The 23,936-nt window shown below is 39.8% G+C and overlaps 1 protein-coding gene across 1 annotated transcript in view; it reads right to left on the minus strand.

Moving 5' to 3' along the window:
• Positions 1 to 22,856, minus strand: part of LOC149228226 (Noc2p family) — a 144,268-nt gene extending 121,412 nt beyond the window's left edge. Inside the window, exons 1-3 of the mRNA XM_089378106.1 lie at positions 22,719 to 22,856; positions 22,371 to 22,585; positions 3,505 to 3,634 (exon numbers count right to left, since the gene is read on the minus strand). Coding sequence (XP_089234232.1) covers positions 3,505 to 3,628 — 124 coding nt within the window. The 5' untranslated portion in view covers positions 3,629 to 3,634; positions 22,371 to 22,585; positions 22,719 to 22,856. The remainder of the gene's footprint in view (positions 1 to 3,504; positions 3,635 to 22,370; positions 22,586 to 22,718) is intronic.
• Positions 22,857 to 23,936: the final 1,080 nt, after the last annotated feature.

The following is a 23,936-nucleotide window of genomic DNA, read 5'->3' on the forward strand; positions in this document are numbered from 1 at the left end:
AATAGTTTGGAGAAATCTAGAGTAGTCAGTACCGGTGTGGTTGACATTACCCTTTTTAGATTCTCAAAGCATTCGTCTGCTTGTTTAGTCCATTGGAAAGCGTTTTTTTTTAACAATTTGTCAGTGGCGCAGTCAAATGTGCATAGTTCTTTATGAACCTTCTGTAATATCCAGTTAAACCTATAATTCCTCTCAGTTTTGATATGTTCTTGAGTTTTGGCCATTCTTTAATCGCTTTAATTTTGTTTGGATCCACTTTGACTCCTTTGGATATGATGTGTCCCAGGTATTCAACTTCTTTCTTCTGCTTCGAATAGTTATTAAATCTTGAAGGATGTGTCTAGGTCCCAAGAAATGGTTCAATGTTCCCACATTTAACTTGATATAAGCTGAAATATTCTTTAAAAAGGTTTGATCACTTGAAAATGGAGCACAATGCCCCTTTGGTTGCCCAATGTTGACATAGAGGAACCCTCCATGACCCACACATATGAGGTGGCATGCAAATTGACCAATCCCAAAAAACTGCCTGTGGAGAAAACGGCTTAGAATATTTGTCCAGGGTTTTGCTTGAGGAAGGTAGGTCATGTCAGGAGGATTCCAACAAGCTATCACATGCCCATAGTTGAGCTAGGGCATTATCTGTAGGTTCACTTGAAGAACTCGCACGTGTGAGCTGGAAATTGTTGTTTTTCGCTTGCATGGATGCTAAAACTCCAGCATTTTGCTATTTTTGGTCTTCAAGAGGTTGGCACATGTGATAGGAGGCCCTCTCCATGGCATGCAACATCAAACATTTCACATGCAACATAAATGTACTTTGCCACCTTTTACTCATACATTACTATGCCCACACTCCCCTTAGCCTGCTGAATTTTGCTTGAAAAAAAAACCTTCTTTTGCCAAAATTTCAATGTGCCATGTCGAGTATGATGATACTGAACAAAATGAGTCCTTGTTGAAATTTTGACCTGGCAGCCTTGTGCATTGAGATTCCGTGAGAATAGGCAAAAAATTTCCTGTCTCCAATCTGCCCTGCTAAATCAAATTGAATTTTAACTATAGGTACCCTGCTAGAAGGAGGGTAACACACCCTCCAAGTAATTTTCTGCAATCTGGAAACAGCCCTCATTGTGTGATACTAGCATGTTATATCAGCATTATCATACCTTTTCAGCTCATTTGAATCAAATGCTGTTAAGACCTCTATACTCAATTTTCCCTAATTGGATGTTTGGCACAAAATATAACACATAAATCAATCATTTTCTGTTTTACTAAATTTGAAATTAATATGACCTTCAAGGACAGATTTAGTAATCCTAGCCTTAGGCATACCTCCCTTGTGCCAGAGGAGAGCTGGCCTAAAGAGAGAGAAACAGCAATTGTGGTGACAATGCATACACTCTTCTTAGTTGCCTCTATGATTGAACTCATTAGCATGTCTTTATAACTTGATTGCATTTTTTGGTGGTAACACAACCTACATACTAAGCTTTTCAAAAAAAGGAAAACGTGGAAGAACAAGTAAAATAACTCTTATAAAAAGACTTCAAAAAAAAATGGAGAGCATGGTAAGGAGATTTAGTATTACTGTGGAAAAAAAGAAAGATGGCACTATGAGGATGTATTTGGTTACAAGTCCATAAAAAAATGACAGTAAAAGATAAACAAAATACCTCCTCCCACGGATAGATGACCTCCTAGGTGCACTTAAAAAGGCATGTTTCTTTAACAAAATGCAACTAAGAAGTGAGAATGACTATGTAAAGATAAAAGAAGCTGAACTGCTGAAACTAGTTTTTACAATGAAAGATAGCCACTACAAATTCCTAGATATGCCTTTCAAACTAACAAAAGCACCAGCCACTTTCACTTAGCGAGCAAAATTTTCTGATCATAACTAGGAACACTTGCAGTAGTATTTGTGGGGGATATCATAACTTTAGAAAATACAAGAAAACACAAGAAACACTTCCAAATAGTGATAAAAAATTTAAAAGATACCAAGCCATATGTCAAACTTTCAAAATTTAGTTTCTTCAAAAAACAAGTTGAATATCTTTTGCACATACAATGGGATAAAAAATAAAAAATAAAGATGATATCAATTAACCAGAACAAAATAAAAGTCATAGAAGACTGCAGGACGACAGTAAATGCGTGAGAGCAAAGAAGCTTCTTAACACACAAACCTCCACTGAATGTTCATAGCATATTTCTTACAAATATCAAATCCCCTACTAAACAGGAGGTTCCAAAAGTATAAAACAAGCCTTCAAGAATTTAGTGAAGCCCCGAAGCCCCTGTATCAACTTTACTAGACCCATCAAAACCTTTTATCATCTACACCCACGCAAGTATAAAAGGCATAGTAGTTGTGATCCAATAGGTATAGTACTGTAAAAATAAGAATGTTGATCACTATTTAACAATGATCCCCCATTTTTTTATCAAGAAATATTGGTGATTATCCATGCCATCATGACATGGAAACACTACCTAAAATACAATGCATTCAAATTTTTGCAGTACACCATTTCTTTACTTCCCACCTAAAGGAGAAGTTACTAGAACCAACAGTATAGATGGTCATTAATCTTCAAATGACTGTAAACAAAAAGCAACCTATAAAGTAAGAAGTGAAAACATAATGATGATACCATTTCTTATACTTGAAACATTCGAAGCCAAATTTCTCATTCCATTGTTGTTTTCTATTTCATTTCCCAAATTCTGTTTTCTGGTACACATCGGATATGCATTTATATACAAGATATAAGCAAACAACACTAAAGAAAATTACTTATCCTTGTACATAGCTACCCCCATGATAATGTTTGTCACGTGTAAATTTTAACACAAGTGCTTTATTATCTTCTCTAGTTGTCATGGAAACCTTTAAACATGGACAACAATTTTAAAGGACTATAAAGCACATCCCAGTACAACACAAGCAGAAGGAAAGGATAAAATAGGCAAACTGACAGCATGGCATTCTATAAATAGATATGACAAAAAGTGATCTCTAGAAAACATGTCTTCACCTTTTGAATGATATATCATATAAAAGGGCAGGGCTTGTGCCATTCCACTTTGTAAAAGTTAAAAATCATTGTGTCAAGTATAAGGGCATTAATGTAATAAGGGCATTATCATCCACATATGTTACAACTAAGAAGCCAATTGTACTTTCAGTTGGCTAGCTACATTATCTTTAACTCACCATGGTTGAAGTATCCAACTGGGGATCCTTAACCGTCTGAAGGCTATGAAGACAGGTAACATAGGAAAGGCAGTTTCGCCTTTATTAAGAAAATCTAGGAGATAAAAAATGTTGTATACGACAAACCTAAAGATTCTTGTTACCACACTAAGATGCATTATTATCTGTTATATACCGATGATTCTAAAGCGAAGTTAGACTCTATTTGTACGTCTATCGAATCATTTTATTTTGGATTTAAAGACATTTAAACTCAGATTGAAAAGTGATCAGGATACCCCTTGAGGATGCAATAGTAGCAGCTCGTTTGCAATTGAAAGCATCTTTCTTAGCTTTAAGCTTTTGTTTCGAACCATTGATTGCTTTGGAAAGCTTCATTTCATGTTTATCAGGTTTGCCCATTTTTCTCTGAAACAAAAATATTAGATAATCAGTCAAATCAGAAGATCAAATATCAGATATAAACTCATCACAAATACAGTAAAGTCAAATTTATTCCATGTTCAATTTTCCCTGTATACACTATAACCAATGCACAATGTTTACACAAAATCCAGAGCTTATTGTTCTTCTGTGAGTTCTCGGACTCACAAACACTGCAAATGATATTTTAATTGAAAATTGCAACATATACAGGAAACTTTTTGATAAATTGGGTTCAGACCAGGTGGTTGGGAGGAATAACTCTTCTCCTCCCCACCCAGGTTCAATTCTTGCAAGTGATAGGTTCAGCTCTTAATGAGTATATCATTGTAATGGCTTCAAGCTTCGTTGTTGACCAACCTTGAGCCTTGAAGATTCTAGGTTTTACCTTGGGTACCATTCTCAAAATGAGGGGAAGTACTCGGGTTTTCTGCAGGTGTATAACCTGGAAAAAAAATGTATAGCTTGGACCATATTTTAAAGCTTGGACTAGGTAGTTTCATCAAAATTGGGTGGTGTTGACTGATGCCCCTAGAGGTTTGGCGTAATGGCAATGTATGATACTAATGATGAAGATTCTAATAATAAGCGATGGTGGAACATTGCTTGTCATTTATGGTTGTCATTTTAATGTTCTTGCTCACTTCCCGATTTCCAAATTTTTGGGAGGTCACATTTCCAGTGTGCTTTTGTTTCAGAAATGTGCACCCATTTCTTCATATCATGCAACTTAGGTTTATACTGAGAAGCTAAAAGTCAAAAAAAATCCCAAGGGGATGAGAGATGTGATGATTTGCATTGAGAGGATGTACCTTCATCAAAACCAAGGTTACTTGGATGCAGAAGCAGGAGCGGGGAGTGACATTTTCAAAAGCTCCCGGTTTGGGAGCAAATCAGGAGCGAATTTTTATATAATATATATTTTTATATATTTTGATGCATATATGTCAACAAAAGCATGTAGAATGATGAATTAGATATAAAAAGCATAAAAACATGGATTACACCATATAACATCAATCATCTAGAAGTTATAATCTTCGTCAACCACGTCCACAAGTTACAAGTTCTCATTTATATAGCATGCAAGGTTGCACATAACCAAAATAGCATCAAGTGTAATCCATCTCTGAACTAGAAATACAGATCACCAAATAGGCTCTAGATGGCCTTTAGCATCCAAAAAAATCATGCTACAACTGTTGGAAATATTGAGAGGGGGGTGATTAGTATTTCTTGTCAATTTTTATTTTTACCAGTCAAGATCACTTACAATTAGAACACAAAATGAACAATGATAGAACAATAATTTTATTAATCAATGGCAAGGACGCCAATCCTCTTTACAATAAATTCAATACAATAATTCATTGTAGCAGACGTGACTTGCAGCAGTGATAGGAGGCAGCCCTCTTGGAGTCTCGATGTGTAGATGCCTTGATGGACTAAGGCACTACTAGTGAGCAGAACAGGAGCGAAGGACCGGCAGGACAAGATACGACATAGAAGTTGCAGCGACATTTGCCATTGTATCTTGTATACCATAGATTGTTGTATTATTCAAATTTGGTTTAATATAACGAAGATTAGTGATTGTACATTATTGTACAATTTTGTTTAAAACTGTGTATATTGTGCATATGTGATTTACTGCTTTATATTTCCGTTGTTCAAAGTAGTTTATGGTTGAGACTCTTGGTTTGGTAACGTCAGTGATTTTAAGACTCTAACCTAGACCTAAGTTCATGGAAATTCAACACCTCACTTAACCAATTAAGGAGAAAGATCCCCTTAAGGAAATCTATAAATACAAGAGGGTTTATTGCATTTGGATCATCATTGGATTGGATCAATTATCTTTGTTTTATTGAGCCTGAGGCTCTGAGGGTTTTAAGACCCCTTTCGTCCTATCAATTTCAATGGTGAAAGATTCCACCCTAGTTGATAAACTGATTTTCCTTTGTTTTCTCTCTTATCTTTGTTCTAGCAAGCAGGAATAATTTTGTCCAAGTCCTTCAAGGGTCTACTAGTAAAGGAAACAAGGGATCCGTGTTCTTTCTTAAACTGGGATCCACGTTCTTTCTTAAACGGCAAAAGGTTAAGCAGCTCGAAACCTTCCTGAGCATGAAGACGCCTTTCTGAGGTCACTGTGGTATCTGAGGTCAGTGAAAGGGTTTTCTGAAGTAAGCGCATGTCTTTCTGAAGCTAAATATCAGGCGCAAATCAACTCTCTTATCAAACCCAACGTGTTAGTCCTGTAGCAAAGAAGGGAATAATCAAACCCTGAACAGATCGAAGGCACAGTAAAACGTTTGTGGACAAAACCTGAGATAAGAAAACTGAACCACCTTCTGGTTGATCGGGTCACCGCTTAACAAAGCAAAGCATAGTCAAAATATGAGCAAATCATTTCCGAAGAGTGAGGTTTAAGACTGAGGCTATTTATTTGTTTTCAAATGAGTCCCTATGAACAAAACCCCTGCGCATAGAAGCTAAATTGAAGTATGACGAGACGGCTCTGAGATCGACATCAACTTCTCATTAATATTATATGGTCAATGTATGGACGGAATCTCTTCATTGTCACCAAACTACGCAGGAACAATATTTTTTTAGCGCAAACGAAAATTGGAAACATATCTGAACTGGAGCAAGCACGTGACTAGCGTTGTAAGCATGTCGAGATCTAGTGCAATTCCGAGAGAGTTATTTGAGCAGAACACTCAATTCTTTAACTGTGATTTAGTCGATCTCTGGTTAGCATCTTTAATTGTTGAATTTTGATCGCTAGTTTGTAACTAGTAAAGGTGGTTCATATATGTGGTGCAGAAGCAAAGTGGATTACCAGTTCGATAGCTGACAGAAGTGGGATCTGTAGCAATTTAGTTGTTTTGGATAGATAGCTTCGCTTGGGTTAGTTGTCGGGAGCAGCTGGCAAAAGGCACGTTGTTGTGTTAAAATTTTGTAACCTTGGACTATTTCTAATTTTTGAATTATTGAAACCTTGGTCTATTTTGATTTTAGAGTAAATGTGGTGGGGTCATTGGGTTATTAATATTTATCTGTTGATTTGGACCAAATGTGGTGGGGCCTTTGGACCATTAAACGTTATATTGTAGGATCATCTTTATTGATTGAAGTTTGGAGTTATTAAATGTTTCATTGTTATATTAAAATTCACTATATTGTTGGAAGGGCTTAGCATTGTTTCATTAAAAGGTATATCATTGTATTGAATTGCATTGTCATAGTCGAGGAATAAGGCTTATTGCTATAGGAGACCCCAAGGGAATAATTGCCCTAGCCCACTGCAAAAATCCTCCACTAGAACCTCTTCTCCTAATGAGGAAGCCCCTCTTGTGGTTTGTGGTAAACCTGTACTTTGAGATCCTGTGCCCGGCGATCCTGGACTCTGTGAACCTATCACCCTAGAAGTAGGTGATCCTCCTAAACATGGTGTACCTCCTGAAGATCTTGATACATGTGGTGTGCCCCCCTGTCGAGGATCTTGTTGCTCTACCTAATCAACCTCCCAAGACCTCCTTAAGGCCCCCTCCTCAAATCTCACATCCTGCCTCAGAGCAACTTTCCTTAGCGCATGAATGTATATACGGTAGGCCTTGTTGGTCTCACTGTAACTCATAAAGTTACCCTTCTTTGCAGTGGGTTCTTAATCAATGAATGAATTTTTTAATTACAATGAGCTATGAAGCTCAATAAATAATACAAATGTATTTACATAGATAGAAACAGCAAGTTTCTACTAAGAAATAGAAACAGAAAGTTTCGTCTAAGAAACTGCTAATAAGACAAAAAATAGAAACAACATTAATCACTAAAGTAGCATTATTCTAATACCCTCCCTTAATGCTCAATCTATTTACAACGCCTAGAGACCCTCTGAATTTTACAAATTTATCAGGACCAAGGGGCTTGGTGAGGATGTCTGCTGGCTGGTCCGTTGTGGGAACATACAACAACTGAATGGATCCGTCTTCAACAAGCTGTCGAATGTAGTGACAATGGGTTTCCACATGCTTTGTTCATTCATGGAAGACTGGATTCTTGGCAAGTTTGAGCACTCCCTGATTATCACAGAACAAAGGAGTAGAGCCAGCCTGGGAAACATGCATATCCACAAGCATACGTCAAAGCCAAACTACCTCACAAGATGCCTTAACTGCTCCCCGATACTCTGCTTCTGTCGAGGAAAGAGCCACTGCCTGCCGCTTCTTACTAGTCCATGTGACAACACTAGATCCCAGACTAAACACATACCCAGCTGTAGATTTACGGTCATCAACCGAACCGGCCCAATCAGAATCTGTGTAACCACTGAGTATAGGATCGGAACTTCGAGTGTACAGAAGTCCATAATCAAGAGTGCCACGCACATAACGCAGCACATGCTTCGCTGCTATCCAATGATCAGCCTTAGGAGCTGACATGAAGCGGGAAATGTAGCTCACTGCAAAACTGATGTCAGGTCTAGTGGCAATAAGGTAGATGAGGCTGCCCACTAATTGCTTGAATAAAGTTTCATCCACAAGGGGTGAGGATGACTGCGCTGAAAGTTTGAGCCCTAGTTCCATAGGAGTCGTGGCAGGTTTGCAATCCTGCATTCTGAACCTGTCCCCAAGATTTCTGGCATACTTGGGCTGAGAGAGAAAGATGTTGTTCTCAGTCTACCAAAATTCAACCCCCAGAGAGTAATGAAGGAGTCCCAAATCTGTCATATCAAAGGTGCTGCACAAATCTTGTTTGATCCCATGGATCAAATGTGCTGAACTGCCAGTAATGATAAGGTCATCCACATAGACAACCACAAACAAAATATCATCACCAGTATGCTTGATATACAGGTTTGCATCAGATGGGCTCCACTGAAAGCCATGATCTGTTAGGTATTTATCAATTTTCATGTACCAAGCCCGAGGAGCTTGTTTCAGACCATAGAGTGCTTTAACTAATCTACACACTTTCTGTTCTTGACCGGCAACCTTGAATCCTGGAGGTTGCGTCATGTAGACTTCTTCCTGTAAGTCACCATTTAGGAAAGCACTCTTTACATCCATCTGATGGACTTTCCAATTGAACTGAGCTGCTAGGGCAAGGACAAGCTGTATGGTACTCATCTTGGCTATAGGAGCAAAGGTCTCCTCATAGTCGATACCTTCCTTCTGTGAGAACCCTCGAGCAACAAGGCAAGCTTTATACTTGTCTAGGGTTCAGTCAGCTTTGTATTTCACTTTATACACCCATTTGCAGCTAATGGGGCTTTTTCCCTGCAGGAAGATCAGAAAGGGTCCAAGTGTGATTCTTCTGAAGACTCTGGAATTCAGCTTCCATAGCCTGTTCCCACTCAGGTGTACCCTTAGCCTCTGAATAGGTTTGAGGCTCAAAAATACTGTGCAGGTTAGCCATAAGAGCAAAATTTACAGTAGACTGTTGTTTGCTCTTATGTCTATAAGTTCTACCTTCAAGGAGCTCATTATCCCGGAGATCACCAATGGTTTTTGCCCACCATTAGGCCAGAGAGTAGAGGAACCAATATCAAGAGGAGGTGGAGAAGGCTCAGGAACAATAGGAGCAGCAAGAGGAGAGTTATTTTCCGGAGGAAGCTCAGGTAGTGCATCATCAAATACTAATGCTGCATCATCCCTCCCATCAGGTGGACCTACCGAAAGAAGAACACTGTGAGGTTGATCCTCTAAACACTGCTCAGAAGGAGGAGACTGAAAGAATCCTCTGTCTTCATCAAATACTACGCCCCGACTGAAGCTAAGACGACCAGTGGCTATATCTCTCAGCCTATAGGCCTTGTGATGATCATTGTACCCTGTCATCATGAGTTTCTGGCTTTTGGAATCCAACTTAGAGCGCTTAGCAGCTGGAATCCAAACATATGAAATTGAGCCAAATACTTTGAGGTGACTGATCTTAGGCTTACGACCAGACCAAACCTCTTCGGGAGTCTTCCCCTTAACAGCCTGAGTAGGTGATCGATTAAGAAGATAGACAGTAGTAAATACTGCTTCAGCCCAGAATTTGTTCGGAACACTCCTATGTTCTAACATGGAACGAGTCATTTCAACAACCGTACAGTTGCGTGTTCTGCTAAGGAGTGTAGGGTGTAGTTAACTGGCGTTTGATGCCATGAGTATCATAGAAGTTGGAGAAAGCAGAAGAACAAAATCCCCCCCCGTTATCTGTCCTAAGAGTTATGATATTACAGCCAGACTCTTTTTCAACTAAGGATTTAAACTTCTGAAAGATACTAAATACATCGGATTTATATTTTAGAAAATACACCCACATCTTTCTACTGAAATCGTCTACAATAGCAAAAAATATTTGCAACCAGTAATAGAAGATGTATTCATAGGACCACAAATATCAGCATGAATTAACTGGAGTACCTTAGATGCGCGCCAAGATTCTCCATCCTTGAATGAAGACCGATGTTGCTTGCCAGCTTGACAGGCACCTCATACTCCCAACTGTTGAGTCTGAATATCAGGTAACCCTGACACAAGTCCCTCCCAAGAGAGCTGAGAGAGATACTGCATGTTTAGATGCCCATATCACTGATGCCACAGAGTGCTGATGGGAGAAACACGAGCTGCTAGAGCCACTTCTAGAGAATCACCAGTGTCAAGAAGCCTGTATAGACCATGATCCTCTAGGCCAACAACAACTGTAAGACTAGTCTCCCTGTCGATAATCGAGCACTTGTGCACACTGAACACTACATCAAGCTGAGGAGAGTTCCTCATAATCTGGCTGACAAACAGCAGATTAATTTCAATACCAAGAACATAGTACACATTCAGGAAGATGAGCGGCGCCCACCAGACTAGATCTGAACTGTACCTCTGCCAACCACTATGTACTCTTCACCTCCGCCGAATACCACGGAATCACTGAAAGGTGAGAAGTCAATAAACCAGTCACGCCTATCAGAGAAATGGCATGATGCACCAGAGTCAATGTACCAGGCAGAAGACGGGACATGATCTGAAGACCTTTCAGCCATAAAGGCGTAAAAGGCAGATCCTGTCTGCTCGAAATGTTCTGCAACATTCGCTATCTGATGGGGCCCTCCCTGTTTCTTCTGTTCAGAAGCAATCCTCTGTCGGCAATCTTTCTTCATGTGGCCGAACTTGTGACAGTAATTACACTGCACATTTTTCTTCCTAGCAGGATCAAAAGGCTGAGAAGAACCTTTCTGCTGAAAGGACTGAGAGGACTGATATTTGGCAGCAAAAGCATTTTCTGAGGAGGCTGATGAAGCACCACTACCAAATTGTTGTTTCCAACAATCCTGCTGCATGAGTTTGGTGCATAACTCCGGAAACTTCAGATCAACATTAGTGGAGGTAATGTTGAGTGTTTCTATGAAGTGCTCATAAGATTTTGGTAGACTTTTCAAAGTGATGACTACCATATCTTCTTCCTCCATGGTCCGACCAATGGCTTCGAGCTGATCTCGAATGTCTTTAATCTTGTTAAGATGTTCCTGTAAAGACATATGTTCGTCCATCATGATGGAGAACAACTGATTCTTGAGAAAGAAAGCTCTACTCTTGTCGGATGTCTCATGCAATTCCTTCAAATGTTGCCAGATTTCGGCAGCTGTCTTGCTAGAAGGAATCTGCGGTAACTAATCATCAGTCACAGAGAGTTTGAGAAGCATAACAACCTCTCGATTTCGATCATCAAACTTACCTTGAACGGTACCAGTTGTACCAGGACAAAGCTCTTTGTTCAGAACAAGCTGGTCAAGGCACCTATATTCAAAAATGGTCAACATTCTCTGTTTCCAGATGTTATAATTGTTGCCATTAAAACGTTGATTGCCTTCCAACATCAGATTGGTTAGTGAGGCCATCTGCACATTTCCCAAGACACGGAAAACAACAAAGGAGTCTGGCACGGATTTTAATACAGATGCCGGCTGATCCGGACAAAAAATGATAGGTGCTGGAAATAAGATTCAACTCTTGGTCGAAAAAAAAACGAGCCACAAATATCAGTCTATAAGTTTGATATAATGCCCAGAATTTTCTTCAGCAAGTCATACAAGTGTTGTAATAAAGAAACTCGTCCTTCCCATTTACAATATACAGGATATAGTTGTAGAGAATGCCAAACCAGCAAATAGGACTGAGAGAATGACTGAAAGAGAAATACGTTGCCCACAAATAGTTTCAAAACTCAGCCTCCATAGTATACTCCATGCATAGCGACAGAGATGGTTACACACAATCAGGGACAGAGGCAACTCTGTCCTAAATTCAGCCACAAACTTGCTCAGCAAACCAAGAAACCTTGAATTCTGTCCTGATAAGATACTCGGCCCTTTTTCAGCACTATAACTCAGCTCAACAATGACAATGACAATGAGCTCCAAAACAGCAGTTAATTTGTCCTTCTGCTAGCAAAGGAATTGTCCAGTCGGAAAGAGAACTCGGCCAGCAAGATTGAGGAAAAAAACTCGGCCTTACTATTATGTCGTGGAAGCGTGACAAATTTGTGGGATTTCTCAGCTTGCAGCGAGGTAAAAAAAAATATATCGGCCTGTGTCACGATTAGTTGATACACCTCGGTGCCACGAAACCGCCTTTTGCAATTCAAACGGTGAATGGTTCTTGAGGTTCGTAAATGGGTGTGGGTGGCAGACTCAGGTTGGTCGACAAACAAATGATGCGACAAAAAAATCACGCCGAAATTCCAACAAACATTGGGGCTGTAAAATACGCGTCAAACACGCGTTGTTCCGGAACACAATATAGTGACCCCACTGACGTGGTCGATAGACTGTTGTTTCGATACAATGCACAGTTGCAAACGCGGACGGCACACACAGTAACTGAGGCTCCAGTACCTCCCTATCTACATCACGGATTCGAATCACCGTGAAAGCAAAAAAAAAAAAAATTGACCGTGCACTAGAAATCTCAAAGCGTATACAGCAAAAAAAACTGACTTTGAACTTGACTGAGTTGTACAGCCTTCAAATCCACGCGATGGCGACGAATGGGGCTTCTAACCAGAAAAAAATTTCTGATACCAAAGGATTTGATCAGCCGGAGGATCGACTCCAACGTATATTCCAGTATTCAAGAAACCCTCGGAGTAGTTAGAACCCGCAGACGCAAAGTAAACAACGACGTCCAAAGAGAAAAAAATGACGCCCAAAAAAAATTTTCAAATTCCAAGAGCAATTTCGAAATGAACCACAGAATTTTTCAAGCAACGAAAAATTATTTCGAAAGATACCCGAGCTCTGATACCATAATCAATGAATGAATTTTTTAATTACAATGAGCTATGAAGCTCAATAAATAATACAAATGTATTTACAAAGATAGAAACAGCGAGTTTCTACTAAGAAATAGAAACAGCAAGTTTCGTCTATGAAACTGCTAATAAGACAGAAAACAGAAACAGCATTAATCACTAAAGTAGCATTATTCTAATAGTTTTGGCTTCGTCCTCTTCTCCTCAAGGACATGTGAATATGTAAGGCACCCAAAAATTCTAATGTGCCCAATCTCAGGCTTCTTCCCAAAAAAAGCCTCCTTAGGAGTCTTACTTCCCAAGACTATGTGGACTCCTATTCTACAAGCATAATGTAGTGTTACACGCCTCGGCCCATAAAAAGAAAGGTAGTCTCTAATCATGCAACATAGCTCTCACTGCACCCATTATGGCCTTGTTCTTACTCTGCCACCCCATTTTGTTGGGGGTTATAATGCACTATGTACTCCCTCTTGATGCCAACACTCCTATAAAACTCCTTCATCTCCTTGGAGGTATACTCGCCCCCATTATCTGATCTCAACACCTTGATCCTCTTTCCCATCTAGTTCTCCACAAGAGCCTTAAACTCTTGGAATCTCTTGAAGACCTGATCCTTGGTCTTCAAAAAGAAAATCCAGGTCTTCCTGGACTAGTCATCAATGAAGGTCACATAGTACTCATGTTCGCTCAATGATGCATGAGAATAGGACCACACACATCAGAGTGTTGAAAATAGCAACATCGAAAGTCATTCTCCAATGAGAGGCCTTAAATGGCCACCCTGAGGCTAGCCAGGGAAGATTTGGAGAATCAATAAATCCTGTGAGTCACTGCAAAAGTCAAGGCGAAGGTAGAAGCCTTGTGAGCTTTGACAAGAGCCAGGATGAAGGAGCTGCTAGTGGATGCCTGGTGAGCCATGTGCAAAATCCAAGGCAATGTCTTGTGAGCTCTTTGAGCAACAGTCAAGACTCAGTCTAGCAAGAGTCAGGACGAATGAAGAAGTCCTGTGAGCTAGTACTGGCATGTGTGATGGACTCCTTGGCTTGTTGTGATGTGACTACCTAGGACCTGGCGTGACTACCTAGGACCTGGCCCCTCCTAGGCTTACTCCAACAAGTGTCCAAGTTGTAGTACTAAATGATCACATGGAAAAGACCACCTTCTTATTGTTATCTTGAACATAAGTACTTAAATGTAATTGCAAGTGAATGGACCATGCTGGTTGAGAGAGTGATAAAATGTCTATATAAAATGTCTACGTAAAAGCCTTGAGTCATGTAAAAGTGTTTGTCATGTAAACTCCTAGTCCTAGTGACTAGTTGAGATGTTATAATGTAATGTTATGATGTAAAGGCTAAAAGCCTAAGTTTGCCTAAGTTTATAAAGGCATTATTATATTAAAGATGTCAATGTAAAATTAGAAGAAGGGGGGGCACACTTGTGTCTAGGGAGAACAACTTAAGTTGTTAACCCCTCTCTCATGGAGTCTTCTAGAAGGATCATGAAGCTTATCCAATGTCAATCCAAGATTAGATCTGGGCGCTCCATTCTAGCCAAGAGAAATGATAAAAGGACCAAGAGAAAGCAATTTGCTACACAAGTTCATTTTCTGCAGTTTTTCATCAGCACACAGGTTTTCTGGGGGCAAGTTACAAAAGTGAGCATAACTTGAGCTACAAAGGTCCAATCAAGGTGATTCCAGTTGGATCTGGAAGCTAAGACAAGGGCATTCCTAGATCCATAGAACACTCAGTCAGATTCAGGCTTTAAGGCAGGCATCTACACTGCTAAAGTGACACGACCTGATTCTGTCAAATTTCTACAGTGCGCTCAAGTAATCTTCAGATCTACTTCACACAAGCTCAGATCTAGTCCGGGTTGCTTCAGATCTGGCATCTTTGGCTCAAGGCAAGTTGATCTAAGTCATGTGCACCTGCATGCAAGAAGTTTCAAGTCAGTTAAGGCTTCATTTGTCTCCAGTCGTCCTCTCTCCCAGTGAACTATACTGTTCTGTAGCTCCTTCAAGAAGGGTTTGTACCTGCAAATTTGTTCAAGAGCAATAAAGTAAGAAGGTCTTTGTTGGGGTTTTCTCTCTTATTGGGTTTCCCCAGGGTAAATCTTGTGTACTGATGTGAGTATTTTACAATTTATTTCAGTTACTTATGCATGTTGATATTCAGATCTAAAGGTTGAAAAAGAATTTAAAGTACTCACATTCATATCCAACAGTCAGATCTAGCAAATCTGAGTGATAAGCAGACAGATCTAGCAGATCTAGTGCAAATTTGAGTGTCTATAAGGCTGAAAACCTCAGTTTTGAGGGGTCCTTATAAGTTTTGATCATTTACAATAAGCTGATTTAAAGAACAGAATTTTATGTGTACTTGAAAAGTTAGTTTGTTTCTGTTGTTTATATTTTCCAGCTATATATGTGACTGCTACAAGTTCAGAATTTTAATTTTGTTATTGACTTAATTCAAGATCTGGGTTATTTGATAAAGAAACATAGGACAGCAGTCATCTTGAGTTAAGAAAATTTTAACACAGAGTGTATCGAGTCTAGGATACCAGCTACCCTATTGTCACTGTTTGGGAAAGGTGTCTTGGTGTACTTTCCCAAAGCACACCCTATTGTCACTGTTTGGGAAAGGTGTCTTGGTGTACTTTCCCAAAGCACACCCCCTACACAAGTCATGTTGCTTAGTGTTGAACTCAGGTAAACCTGTAACCATCTCTCTCATCATCCTGAATGCTCCATGGTGCAAGGGGACCATCTCCTGTGCCATATCTCACACAACTCACCACACTGCGGACTCCAATCACTCTAGCAAACTCAATAATAGATCCCCTCGGATATATAAGCACCTGTCCTCCTCAGAATACCGCTACATACCCCCTGTCCTCAATACTAGAGACTGAAATCAAGTTCTTCTTCAACCCTAGAACATAAAGATATTGCCCCATTCTTCCTACTCTGACCTTGGAGTCATCTCCAAGCACAACCTCCAAGTCAATATCATCCTCTGTGAAACTCATAAAGTGCTCTCTCACTCCAGTCATATGTAGGAAGCTCCACTGTCTACAAACCACGCATCAAAAGACATGACACTAGTGGCAAGACTCACCACTAAAGCAAACTCAGTGTCAAATCTAGAGGCAAACTCATCTACTTATGCCGAAACTACAACGGCCTTCTTCTTGCCCTTCTTGTCGGGACACTGATCAGCATAGTGACCCAACTTCCCACAAGCAAAGCATTTCGCTTTGCTCATGTCCTTTTCCTTGGCCTTCTACTTCCCCTTCTGCTGCTTGGATCCACTAGAAGACCCCTTCTTGGCCTTCTTCTTGCCCTTAGTTGTGAGGGCAACACTCTCCTCCTCATCTACCCCACCACGTTGGCTGCCACTCTTGGCACTCCCCCTAGTCTCCTCCTGGATAAAATCAACCACATCCTCCTCCACTCTAGAAAATGCTCTTTGGCCACAATGCCATATATGAATCCATCCTGCTGCTTGGGAAAACCATCTGGTGCCGTCCTAACCAACTGGTCTTTCGGAATAAATTCTCCCACTGCAGCCAACTAATCTCTCACCTGTGTGATCTTGGTGAGGTAGGAGGTCACCATGTCAGTCTTCGTCATCTTGGTGTTTCTTAACTTCTGACGCGACATCATCTTCATGTTCTCATTGGAGCTATGGTGAAGAGTGACAAGGGAACCCCACGTCACGTAGGAAAACTTCATCCCTGTTACATGAGGGAATAGATGGTCTTTAATAGCATTGAAAATGATTCGCTTTGCCTTCACATTCCGCTTGTTGAAGTCAACCAACTGAGCTGGATCGGTGAGAGGTTGCACTAAACTCTCCACAATGTCCCACACCTCAACTTCCTCAAGCAGTAGCATCATTCTCTCCTTTCATGGGCCAAGATTTTCAACCCCACTCAGCCTATCTTCTACCCTCAAACCAGTCGCCATTTCACCTCCACAACCAACACAAATTTTCAGATCTGAATATCAGCAACTAGCCTCCCTCTCAACCACAGGTCTCTGAATATTTGAAGGTTGTTTTGGTTCACTGTTCACTGTTTTAGCAGAAGGTAGCTTGTTGTAGGTTTTTTTGTCAGCTGAAGGTCTCACTGTAGGTTCATAGATTCTAATACCATGTAGAAATTTTCAGATCTGTAGCCCTCCCAGTTTCAAAGGTTTTTGCATATAGTTTAATGCCCACAACCCCAAGTGTTAGCTAATAAATAAAACTTTTAGCAAATTATTTTGAAACACTTTAGGCTACTTATACATTTTTTCATTTTGTTAATTGAGAAGAAAATAAAAGCACAAGCATACACAGATTTTCACACAGTAATTTTTGGTCTAACTCGACCTTGGAAAAAACCACAAGGGGAAAATCAGTGATAAGTAGAGTTTTATTTTGATTCTTCTCAGGAAAAATTATCACAGCATTAAATACACAGGGTACTTATCTCCCTTGGAAAATGTGCCACAGTCCAGCAATCTCTGCCTTGGGTTGTGAGCTATGTCACAAAGTTCGTCGAACTTTAACCTTGAGGTTCGAATTTTGGCGAAACTTAAAAAAATTTGAGGTTCGACGAACCTCATCGAACCTCATTGCCATTGACCAAGTGCATAGATCAAAACTCATAACCTCATGTCACAGCTTAAGCTTGTAATTTCAAATTTTGGCGAACCTTAAAAAAAATTTGAGGTTCGACGAACCTCATCGAACCTCATAGCCATTGACCAAGTGCATAAATCAAAACTCATAACCTCATGTCACAGCTTGTAATTTATCCTTATAGTTTCCATGTCCATGATAACATTTCCGATGTTTAATGATGTTGGTTTCTTACTATTTTATCCTATAATTCGTTATATATATATACACACACACGAATCTAATGGCAAACCTCATTCGAACCTCATCATAAAATTCAAACTCAAGCCGAACCTAATCATTGCCGAACCCGAACTCGAACCCGAACCATGTGACATTGATTGTGAGCCACCGTCAGTCCTCTTCCTCCTCAATTTCTGGGCCACTGTCTGCACTCTACTGCCTCAAATTTCAGGCCACTGTACAGCAATTAAATGCCTAGAATTTCGAGCCACAGATCTGACTTCTCCTAGAAAATCATGCCAATCAACCTGTAACAACTGTGTTGAATCTACCTTGATTTCAACACTTTCAGACCAGCAGTAATTACTCCGAATTCTACGCTGTTTATCTGACAAAATCTCCTCGAAAATACTGCTGGAATATATCCTGTCAGTTTTGGAAATGCGTGTCTCTGACAAGCTAAATTTCTGCCTCGAAATTCATGCAGGCAGACTTCTCTTCCTGCCTCGAAAACTGTGCTGGAATCTTATGCATGTAAATTCTGGGAGTGTGTGCTTGCTTTTGTCTGCACTTTCTGGGGATTCGAGCCTCACTGTTGAAGTCTTCTCCTACAAAAAATCTCTCCTCAAGCAAAAAGCTATACTGTAGCAGTCTCCTCTCCTTCTTCGCTCCTCTCTTCTTCTCTAACTCTTCACAAGTAGAATGAGAGAGCTCTATGTCTTTTTCCTCCCTTTTAGCTTCATTAAGTTAGGAGAACCCTAACCCTTTTGATCAAGGGCTGAGATTAGATCTCAACCCTCTAGATTAATGATGGAGATCATTCCCTCACTTGACCCCCTTTTCATGTGCTCCCCCTCATTAATGAGTCCTAATCCTTTTATAATTTTATATTGTACCTTGTACTTTTTCCCACATAAAGTTAACTTTAAAACATAAAGTGACTTTAATATTAGAAGTACCTAATACATAAAGTACCACATAAAGTAACTTTATAACATGACTTTAATATAACTCATAAAGCGCATGCTAAAAAGGTGTTATAAAGTGTTTTCCTAGGCAAAAAGGCAAATGCACTAGGAAACACTTCCTTGGTACCTTTTTCTTCAACATTGATCATAGCCATACAAGAAGCAATCCTTGTATTATGGATATCAAAGGCATGAATCTAAAAGGGGTGTTGGAAGTCTTTAGAAGGCTATGCTATAAATTCATATGGTCTGGAGATAATGGGAAGAGAGGTTTTGCTATGTCTTCGTGGAAGAAACTAGCCCTTCCAAAAGCAAATGAAAGATGGAGCTTGACACCCAATCCTCTTTTCAAAAGCACTGGCAGCAAAAAATGAATAGAGGTTAACTCAGGAAACTAGGCTATTGGTTCAGATTATTAAATCCAAATATGTTGCAGCAAACACAGTAATGTAATGGATCTAGATTCTAGAACCCTGTAAAGCAAGTTCATAATGTTTTAATAATGTGGAAAGCGGTTATCTCTGCTTTCTCATTGGTGGAAAATCAGTTGATGTTGCAAGTTGGCAAAGGAGACCACGTTCAAATTGGACTTGATCCATGGTTGAGCAGTATAGGAAAATATAGATTTCTCCACAATCGATCTTAGAGTTAAGAAGCCGAGAATATTATACATTAAAACAGGTTGCAAACTGCCACAGAACAAACTTTTCGACCTAGGAATAGCTGACCTGGAAGGAGTTAGGAATTCAAGAGTATGCTGCTAAATGGAAGAGATACAAAAGATATTTGAAAGATAGTAATGTTAGGGTCACAAAGGAGGATAATAAGCTGGTATGGATCTTAAACCCATCAGGGAATTATGTACCAAAATTAGGATATAGAGCACTTGCCGAGGAAGGAAGAGAAGAACAGCACGTATGGTGCTGGAAAAATTTACGGAAACGAAAGAGTACAACCAAATCCGAAATTTAATTGGTGATCTTAAACAACAGGGCACTCAGATGAGACATTCTAAAAAAAGAACCCTTGTAGGACCTGTTTGGTGCAGCTTAAGTCAGAAAGCAGAAGAAACAAACGCACATATCATTATGTCATGTCCTTTTACAAAGGAAGCATGGAAGGAAGAGGAATAAATGACAAGCCATCAAAATGCATGGGTAGGTGAAGATATTGGAGAGTCCTTTAGGTTATGGTGTGCCAAAAAGAATGCAAAAAATATCAGAGCTCTTTCCTTAAACACTGCATAGAGAGTTTGACTAGCCAAGAATCTGAAACTGTTTGATGGAAAAGAGACATTACATTCATAATGTGTTGTCCAGGCTTTAAACATCCTAAATGCATACGCACAACCTTCAGAGAAACAATCAACACATGGTCACACGGAAGAGATATTAAATAAGAACTTTCCATAAGCATACTTTGAAAGTTTGATGGCGCCTCATAAGGGACCCCTCTCCCCCTACCCCACCAGGGTGGAGCAGAAGGAATATTTTATTTATCACAAAACCATAGCATCAAATTTAAAGTTGGAATTGGATAGGAATCAAACAATTTACGTGAGTTGATGGCTCTCAAACTGGTTTTGAAACTGGCCCCTCTCCCCCTACCCGACCAGGGTGGAGCAGGAGGAATATTTTATTTATCACAAAACCATAGCATCAAATTTAAAGTTGGAATTGGATAGGAATCAAACAATTTACGTGAGTTGATGGCTCTCAAACTGGTTTTGAAGCTGGCCCAAGAATCAAGAGTTTCGCATATTCAAATTTATGGTGATTTGCTTCTTGTAACCCAATGTTTGCACAAGGAAATGGCATTGAGAAACTTCACATTACAGCCCTGTTTAATGATGTAAAGTTACTAAGTTTCTATCTTTCCCACAAATATCCCTTTCACACATCTACAAGGACAGAAACAAGATCACAGATGAACTTTCCAAAGCTGAAATAGAGCTCGATCAAGGAACCTCGATAGTATCAAATACAGCAGGAAGAGAACATGTTTGTTTGTACACATGAACCTTGGATAAAGAGAAGAGTAGGGACCGTTACCCTTACTTGGCATATTTCTCTTCTGAGACTATTGCTTCTTCTAGTCCCTCAAGCCGGGCTAGATGTTGGTTTACAGGAGTTTCAGATCTCTTAGATTCAGTGGTCATTCAGTTGGATCATCTCCCTCCTTTCCAATATTCCTTGGATGCTCCTAGTCACCTTCTACCTACTAGACAAGAGTTGAACAAGATCATCAGGGAGGACATCTACAGGCAGTTCATCTAGGTCACCTAGGTCAATCCTCCGAGAGGGTTGTGCCCAAAGATGGCCTTCATGCTCTTTGCATTCCTCTAGGCCAGTTCAGAGTAGGTTCTCATCGACATCGAGTAAAGACGGATCACCAGATTGATAGACCAGACAGAATCTGCTAGGTATGTCATTTACAGGAAGTAGAGACCGAGGTGCACTTCATTTTTGGATGCCCTACCTACTACGAGATCAGAGGAAGGTTCCATTGCTTGTTCAGAGACTCTCAGACCCTCGCAAACTTTTTCAGATATCCCGATCAGAGATGTCTGGCCCTATATATGCAGGAGGCTCTCAAGTTCCGAGCGCATATTCTTCAGCCTCCCATCAGACCCGACCCCACACAGAGGATCACGACATTTTTCAGGGTACTACCTTCAGATAGGGGCACAAAGAGAATGATTGATATCGTTTCATATCCAGATTCTAGATCAATGAGAATCCGTGGGACTTCACCCTACCACACGAGACCTCAACAGTGAAACCGTCTCAAATCCATCCCTGAGAGACGGACTAGGTCCTCCAGACCTCAGAAGTGCGCAAACTCCCCCCGACAATGAGTTAGTGGACAATCCGCACCTCCCAGTGCCTCTTCATCAGGTCAGCAAACTTTGTGGAATTTTTTTCAGTGTTCTTCAACCAGCCTCAGATGTTAGGAGAGATGGGTCTGATCCTCAGACCCATTAGCCCCTAGCTCTTCTTTGTCGGGGCATTCCATACATTGTATCTTTTATGTTTCTGTGTTGTACTTTTTATATTCATGCATTGTATTTTTTTATAGGAGAACATTTGGTTCTCCCGCATTTTATGGACATCATTGTACTCAACAGTCCTTTTGACCTACTTTGTGGTCATTAGTTGGACATAAATATAATTATCTTATTTTATCTTAGCTCTTATATTTCAGTTTCTGTATAAGCCCAATGACTGATGGTGGTAGATAAATAGGTGAGCAACTTAGCAAGTATGTGTTTATTTCTGGTTTCTTTGGAGATGATCAGAAATACTGTTAAATTTTGACTACAGTAAGCTGACGAAGCATGTGAGATCAAAAGATATATAAGGCTGGGAGGTTTTTTTAAATGCATCTAGCACATTGTAATATATTTTAAATATTAATAAAATTATAATTTTTTTTAACGAAAAAGAAAAAAGTATAAAATGGTTTTGCAGAGAATTTAAAAGTAATGTTCTGTTTCTGCCCACTCTTCTCTCAAGAATGAAAACTTCATATTCGCTAGAGAAAATTACAGCAATTTCGAAAAATTACTCACAAATTAGAGATGAAGGATACCTCTGTTTTTTTGAATGGGACAACGATCTCCGCCTTTTGTCTTTGAATCGCAACACAAACAATTCTTTGTTTCGAGAATCACGGTTTCTTATTTCTGTGGCGGGATCTGTGTATCACGGGAATGCTAGCTTCCTTCGTCCCTCCGAGGTCGGCTCATATATTCGCTACTCCTACGCGGGTTAGGGTATCTTCAGTCTTGCATTCTGAATTAGTTACTGAGATGCATCCTTCCTTCAGTATGTGATTTTAACAGTGTATTCCCTTCTACAAATTAACGAAAACCCTTTCGATTTTTGCAAATAAGAGCATTAATAGGAGGATGGATTTTCTCTGCACAAAACTTTAAACCTGGGCAAAGGATTTTCTTTCAACGACAGTTTGAATCTTCTCGGCGGCTCGGGACATCAATCTCGGGCTCCATTAACTTTGTTGGAAAAACTCGTCCAGCAGTACCGGCCTTGGCGTTCAAAACCCATGATTCTTTTGTTCCAAAAACCCCTATTAATGCTTAAATGGTATTAATAACAATAATTTAATTGAAAGATTAAACTCTTATTAATGTTCAAATAGTATAATTTAATTAAAAGATTATGGTTTAGTTAATAGAGAACAACATAGGTGGGAGGAGTGGGTGATGGGATTTGCTTTCATATTGTTAGTATCTTTCTACACTATGCGTGTAAATCTTGAACAGAGACAAAATGCGCCCCACTCCGATCTCGTTCGTCCAAGGCCCGAAATGGCATAAATTCATACGCCTAAACAAATTCTTAAAAAACACGATAAGTGCATCTCTTAATCTATAAAAGAGAAAATCATGGAATTAAGTCCTTGGTAGATTGGTGTGGTTCTTCCCATCTTTAAAGTGTCCATCAGTGAGCACAAAAACATGTAAATATCTTCTTTCATATCTTCTTTTTTTTCTTTTTCAATATAAATATATTGTTTTTATTTTTTAAATATATTTTTAATTATTAAATAAATATTAAAAATATTTATATATAATAAGCTTAATAATTAGGAATATGTATTTTTTGTCAAGTGTGTATATTCAGACTTTGATATAGTATGTGGTTTTCTTTTTTGATAAGCAAGAGATGAACCTTCTATTAATCTAAACCAAATTACATAGTTTACAAGTGTCCCAGACAGCAAGGACTGCAGAAACTAGGGACCGAGGCCCACAAAACCTTACAAGCATCCCACCAGGGGTCCACAAGGGGACCCACGGTGTACCAAACTGCACCCAACAAAAAGGACCCGACAACAACTAAAGAATGGCTCCACTAAACAGGTTCAGGTTCGAAACCCTTCAGCAACAAGCACGAACCAATCCCTACCGTTGAAAACACAACCCCGATCCAACGGCCATCAATGATATCGTGCAGACGAAAAGCGCAGAGTTTAACCGCCCGATGAGGGCAGTCTCCTCTCACCTCTCGTGGCCACTTGTCACACACTGAGTGGAATTGGAGGTAACTTCCAGATACCATCTACGTCTCGCGCGATATACCATTTATGGTTTTGCACCCTACTACACCCACCAAAACAGACCCGACGGCAACA

Source organism: Pinus tabuliformis, chromosome J (assembly GCF_031772625.1).
Source record: "Pinus tabuliformis cultivar Carrire ecotype Pingquan chromosome J, CPIR1, whole genome shotgun sequence".
NCBI lineage: Eukaryota > Viridiplantae > Streptophyta > Pinopsida > Pinales > Pinaceae > Pinus > Pinus tabuliformis.